At 50.3% G+C, this 6572-nt stretch overlaps 1 protein-coding gene across 2 annotated transcripts; it reads right to left on the reverse strand.

Moving 5' to 3' along the window:
* Positions 1 to 1948: 1948 nt before the first annotated feature.
* On the reverse strand, positions 1949 to 3973 carry COMMD5 (COMM domain containing 5). Of its 2 annotated transcripts, none has more exons than XM_081265846.1 (2): positions 3835 to 3973; positions 1949 to 2918 (listed from the first exon to the last, which is right to left on the reverse strand). In XM_081265846.1, the coding sequence occupies exon 2, from the start codon at positions 2864 to 2866 to the stop codon at positions 2192 to 2194; it is 675 nt and encodes a 224-aa protein (XP_081121972.1). In that variant the 5' UTR covers positions 2867 to 2918; positions 3835 to 3973; the 3' UTR covers positions 1949 to 2191. The 2 variants fall into 2 exon arrangements, with proteins under 2 accessions (XP_081121972.1, XP_081121973.1); XM_081265847.1 differs by lacking the exon at positions 3835 to 3973 and adding an exon at positions 3498 to 3806.
* Positions 3974 to 6572: the final 2599 nt, after the last annotated feature.

Below are 6572 nucleotides of genomic sequence, written 5' to 3' on the forward strand. Positions count from 1 at the left end.
TCGTGAAAAAGCTTGAAAAGATAAAGCAAGTGAAGCCGATGTGTTTGGGCTCATGTTAGAAGTCCAGAAGTGGTGTGCCTAGAATTCACTCTGACGGCTTTGCCTGGCACCTTTTCTTTCTCTGTTCTTTTTGTTTTTGTTTTTTAGTACTGGAGATTGAACTTTACCACAGAGCCATGTGGACGGTTAGATAGACTCATAGCAGTGCCAAGATGCTTTACATGTGGGCAAAGGGACTTTTTTTTTTTTTTTATTTCCAGTACTGGGTATTGAACCCAGGCGCACTCCACCACTGAACTACATTCCCAGCCATTTTTAAAATTTTATTTTGATGCAGGGTCTCACTAGGTTGCCAGGCTGGCTTCAAACTTGGGATCCTCTGGCCTCAGTGCCACTGTATGGAGGGACTTAATTAAATTTTTTTTTGTTTCTACATTCCTATTTTGTTTTCAAATGTATCATGAGTACATAGTCTCCAACACATCTAATAGTTGAGATCAGAAGTATGTGACATAAAAAGCTCTGTCACTGGATAAGGTTGACATGGCCACTCTTCTTACTTGTGTACATCCTTTTTTGCGGGTCTGGATCTCCTTGTTCCCTTTAAGGTGGGCCAGTGATCCTGGGGGACCCAGCTGAGGCTGAAGGACACAGGGGCATTCTGCACCCTTAGCTGAGCCAGGCCTCTGAATCCTCCAGCTCTAGAAACACAGCAGCCTCCCTGGCAGCCCTCTGTCCTCAAAAGGCAGCCTTTTCCTTTCCCTGTGGCCCACACCTAGGTTGCCACAGCTGTAGTTCTCACTCAAGAGAAAAAAAGGTGTTCACTGAGATGGCAGAAACCAAGCATTTTTCAAACAGCCTATGTGGGTAACAGGCTGGCCTGGAACAGCAAAGTTTATTTGCTGTTCTCAGAAGTTCCTGCACTTAGGCCTGATTATCCTATGAGATGTATGAACTGGTTTCTCAGCAGAGAACCAACCAGATGTAGACTAAAAAAGTGCAGGAAGCAGGGACCCCTCAAGCAGATAGTCTGACAGCCCTAAGACCCCTAGCCAGAGAATGGCTATTCTGAGAACTACAAGCTGGCCATACCCCCCCACACACACACACATAGCTACCCTGGAGGCACTCAGAAAGGCCCCCTACCCTATCCAGCAGCTCCACCTTACAAGAGCACCCCTCACAGTGGACTCTCAACCTCCTCCCTGTTCCCCTACATACTACTCTAAACACAGCAGCAGTATTATCCTTTTACTTACTTATTTTCATGGAACTGGGTAATGAACCCTGGGGCACTCTATCACTAAGCTACATCCCCATCCTTTTTATTTTTAATTTTGAGAAAAGGTCTCAATAAGTTGCTGAGTCTGGCCTTGAACTTGCAATCTTCCTGCCTCAGCCTCCCAAGTGCCTGGGATTACACGTATTTACCACCACCCCTGGATAATGTTATCCTTTTAAAACAACCACCAGAGTACATCCTTCCTCTGTTGAAAACCCTCAAGGATTCCCCCTTTGGCTTAGACTTCAACCACAATCCTTTGAGCAGAATTTCTCAGATCTGACCTGTGTACCCTCCCCAGCTTTACCTCCCTCCAATGACCTCCTCCTACTTGGCTGGAGGCACATGACATCCAATATACGTGGTCTCTCTCCACTCATCACCTGTGCACCAGCTGGTCCCCCAGTGGACTTCATTCCCCCAACTCCTGTCCTTCAAGTCTGCTCAGATACCATGTTCTCCAGGAAGCCCAGCCATGATACAGCTTATAGGGGCAAGCATGCTCTCACACCCTACACCCCACCTTGCACAAAACTAAGTACACATTTGTCAGCCCTTGATAAGCTGTACCCACTGTTTACTATGCATTTTGTAATGTTTCCCCCTCTTCCCAACCCACAACGATATCAGCCCCACAAGGGCAGGGATTTAAGACAGACAAAAGTGCCCACACTAAAAACAGTATTTATGAAAGCAAACAAGAAAAAGGGCCCAGATGCTTAGTGGGGTCAGGCTGAGCAAAGGCATATTCAGAGGGCCCTGATTTGTACCCCAGACTGTCACTTTACCACACTCAGAAACAAACAAACAAAAAAAAAACCTGGGGAAGGGGTGACATGCAGTCTAGCATCCAATTAGAGGAAATGCAAGTTGTATTCTGGTACCAGCTGCAGTGCTGACAAGGGAGGCTCAGTCCTGCAGTCTGCGCTCGCACCTCCTCTCCAGATCTGTCATCTCCTTCAGGACCAGCGCCACACTGTACCGCAGTTCCTGGAACTTGGCTGTGGGAACCTCGAAGCGATATGCTGACCCATCTGAAAGCTTCAGCTGCATCAAGATGCTTGGCTTCAGGGAGCGGGCCAGGGCACTGGTGGAAATTGCCACATCCACCCTCCACCTAAAATCAGCAATGTGGGGAAGCCAGGAACCCTGCTGCTGGGCCACAGAGTCCAGGAGGGGGCGCTGGCCACCAAAAACCACACTAGTCAAGTCCCCAACCAGGTCTTGGGGGATGCCGAGCTCCTGGAGTTGGTCCTTGAAGGCATCAGGCTTCAGGCTGGGAGAGGGAAGCCGGAGAGCCTGCTGGAGTAGTGTGTGTGTGCCAGCAAGTAGGGCACCTAGCTGCTCCTCTGGCAGGCTGGAACTGGCACCCAGGTGCTGCATGGCCTCTCGGCAGTCCTCCCCCTGCAAGCTGCTAACCACAAGCTTCAGCAACTTTCTGAATGTGCTCCTGTCCAGGTCTCCCAGAAACCGGGCCATTGCTGCCACCTCTGGAGGGAGTTGGGGCCCCAGAAAACTGACCCGGCCACTGTGACTGTCAGCAGGATGATGCAGGTATGGAGCTGCAGTCCCTAAGGCAGACATCGCTGCTTCCTCCTCCTTGATCAGCCAGAGGGGAGGTCCCAGCCACAGCTCCCTGAAGGGAAGGGGGAGGGAAGGCCAGTGACTGCCACATCCTTAGGACCTTAAGGATCAGGTGGACCCCACCATTAGGATGCTGACGGTTTGAAGTATCAATGACAGTAGGTGTGAAGGGGCTAGGGAAATGACCCCGTGAGCAGGTGGAAAAGAGGCCCACATGGGTCTTGATAAGAGGGGAGGCTTCTCAGAGGAAGTGACGTCTGAGCAGGAGTTGGTAGGGAAGTGGGTGAAAAGGAAGAGAACCAAGAAAAAAAAGAGAGAGAGAGCGCGTATGTAAATCCTAAACTAACAGATACAAGATTATATTAGGTAGGAGAAATACCCGCAGGCACAGGACACGGCAGTTGGGACCCCGCACTACTCAACCCAGAATATTCACAACGTCCCTGCAAGAGCTAATCATTTTCACCTCACAAAGGAAATCCAGCCTACAAATGCAGCTGCCCAAGCCAAAAACTAGAGTCTAAACCTGTCCACTAAGAAGGGCCGCGTTAGCACAGGGGCTACACTCAGTCTCCCCTGCAGGAGGACCAGGTAGAAGCAGTGCACCACGTAAAGAGGGCTGTGGCACTACCTGAAAAAACAGTGGCGACAACGTCGTCATTGGCGACGTGCCCACACATTTGCCCCAGGGAGAGTGCACGGTCCACCTCGACAAGCTGGGTAGAGGGAGCGGGGCGCTCCCTCACGAGTATTCAGAGGCCCCTGGGCTCTGACGTGCTGCCGCTGCCCAGGCCCAGCTCCCCTCTTCCGGATAAACGGCCCTTTCGCACCCCGCGGCCGTGTCCGCCCGGCGCTCAAGGCAAACTCGTAGGGCCATCTCCTACACCGAGGGGCCAGGTCTCCGCTCGCGACGCCACCGCGGGGATGTCGCCCCAGTGCCCCCTCCCCGCGTCCCCACGCCCCCGCACCTGGAGCCGTCCACAGCAGCAAGCCAGAACCTGGGCGCGGCCTCCGTGTGGCCCCAGACTCTCACGGGCCTCTCTAGGAAAGCGGAGCGCTCGGCTCTATGGTTCGCGACCCCGGGGCCGGGGACCGGGGCGCGAGACACTTCCGGGCCGCTCTAGCCAAGCGGAGGGCGGGGCTCTATGGCCCGCCCGGCGGCCAAGCGTGTCGGAGCTGCAGGCTCGCTCCCTTCTGCTGCTCTGGTCCTTCCGCGGTGTAGGGAGAGGGAAGCCGGGCGAGCTGCTCGGCGCGGTTCTCAGGCACGCCGTGGCTCCCGCAGAGTCCACTTAAGGTGCTTGACTCTGGTTTTCCGAAGTTCTGTCGTGTGGGGCTGTGCGAGCCTGGGCCCCGTAAAGCCTTCGGAAGAGGAGGGCGACGCCGCTGCCCGCCGAGGTGGAGCGCCGGGGCCGAGTGCCAGCGACTGAGCGAGCCTGCCTTCGACACGGGCCGCCCCGCCGTCTCCCCGCAGCGTCAGAACTTGCTGAAGGCCCCCCACCGCCACCGTGGAGGTTCGCTGAGCGCTCCTGAGTTGTCTGGTGGCGTAAGCCGGGCCGTCACGGGTCCTTTTATTCCCATCCTCTAGGCACACCCACTTCACACAGTGATATATAAATGGGCCACAGAAAGAAAACAGCCGCAAGGTTACAGAATACTGAGCCAAGAGCACTGAGATGAATGCCAAGAGTCACTGGAACTGGTCAGGTAAGGATTTTAACGACCAGTTCCAGTCGGCAGAGTTGTCAAAGCAGAGGGTCCAGATAGGCGGCAGTTTCACGGTGTACGGTGTCAGCTCTAGGTGTGGGAGCGGGCCACGCGTTGTCATCACAGGCAGGGAAGCTGCACTCTGCTGAAACCCCCTGGGGACAGGAAATGGGAGGTTCCTCATTGTGGCAATTTTCCTGGGCCTTGAACCTGTGATCCTCCTGCCTTAGCCTCTCAAATTGCTGGGATTACAGGTGTGCACCACCATACTTGGCTAGACTCTTTTTGTTTTATTTTTAGACAGGTTCTCATTAAGTTGCCCAGGCTGGCCTTTAACTTGTGATCTTCCTGCCTCAGCCTCCTGAATAGCTAGGATGTGCCACCATGCCTGTTAGTGAGTTTTAAGTAAAAAAGGCTTTCAATTTCAATAATAATAATAAAAACAAAACAGGAAAGCCATACAGTGGGGGAAATATTCAGAGCCCCGTGCCAGACAAAGGCCTGATACCCAGAATATATAAAGAACTTTTGCAAATCAATAATAAAAAGATTTTACTAGAATTAAACACACACACACACACACACACACACACACAATAACTACATGAAGGATTATTGCCACTACTGGTAGTGTGGTAGTACAGATTAAAACCACAATGAGATATCATTTCACCCATTCAGCAGAGCTGAAATAGAACTGACTACACATATTTGGGAAAGTTTGTACAGTAATTGCATCAGCTATCTACTGTTTGTGGAAGTGTAAACTAGACAACTAGTTTGGAAAAACTGCTTAGCAGTTTCTTTTAATTTAAGCATACGGGGTAGGGGGTGCATTCCAGTGGCAGAGCACTTGCTTAGCATACCCAAGGCCCTTGACTCATCCCCAGTACTGCAAAAACAACAGAAAAGCTTAAAGATACAGATATTCTAGGACCTAGAAATTGCAATCCTAGGTATTTCTTTTCTTTTTTTTTTTTTTATATTGAATTGCACAGAAAAGGACTTAAATTTTTTTTTTTTAGTTGTTGGTGGACCTTTATTTTATTTATTTATACATGGTGCTGAGAATCGAACCGAGTGCCTCACACATGCTAGGCAAGTGCGCTACCACTGAGCCACAGCTCCAGTCCCCAATCCTAGGTATTCCTCTATGAGAAACAAAAAGTTATAAACCAAAAGGTTTTATAAAATATATGAATATTTCTAGGGCTGCTATAGCAGTGTTGGTGGCACAACAGAGATGGATTTAATGGTTCCAGGGCTAGAAGTCTAAGATTAAAGTGTTGGCAGGGATGTGGGTTTTTTTTTTGTTTTTTTTTTGTTTTAATTGTTAGTATTTATTTTTTAGTTTTTGGCGGACACAACATCTTTGTTTGTATGTGGTGTTGAGGATCGAACCCGGGCCGCACACATGCCAGGCGAGCGCGCTACCGCTTGAGCCACATCCCCCGCCCCAGGGATGTGTTTTCTCTGAAGCCTACAGGACCCTTCCCTGACTCTTCCTGCCTCTGGAAGACTCCTGGCCTTACTTCAGTCTGCTCCTTCTCCATGTGGTACTTTCTCCTTTGAGTCTGTGTCCAAATTTCCCTTTTCTTGTATGCATACATGCCATGAGCAAGCTGCGCCTCCAACAGAAACCAAAACCATTTGCATTTTTCCACAATGTCAGAATTTGTTGAATAACAATGAATTCACAAGCTACACCACTTTCAGTGGTGGCAATTCAACAATACTTGAGGGTCACCTGATAGTCATAACCCAGGAAAACTCAAGTTCTTTTATTCCATTCCAAACTAATTTCTTTTTTAAAAAATATTTTTTTGGGGGGGCTGGGGATGTGGCTCAAGCGGTAGCGTGCTCGCCTGGCATGCGTGCGGCCCGGGTTCGATCCTCAGCACCACATACCAACAAAGATGTTGTGTCCGCCGAGAACTAAAAAATAAATATTAAAAATTCTTTCTCTCTCTCTCTCTCTCTCTCCTCTCTCACTCTCTCTTTA

This window comes from Spermophilus citellus, assembly GCF_964194105.1.
Source record: "Spermophilus citellus genome assembly, chromosome: 14".
Lineage (NCBI taxonomy): Eukaryota > Metazoa > Chordata > Mammalia > Rodentia > Sciuridae > Spermophilus > Spermophilus citellus.

Coding starts and splice junctions, on each gene's coding strand:
- COMMD5 (XM_081265846.1), bottom strand. CDS start 2,866: ATGTCTGCCTTAGGGACTGCAGCTCCATACCTGCATCATCCTGCTGAC.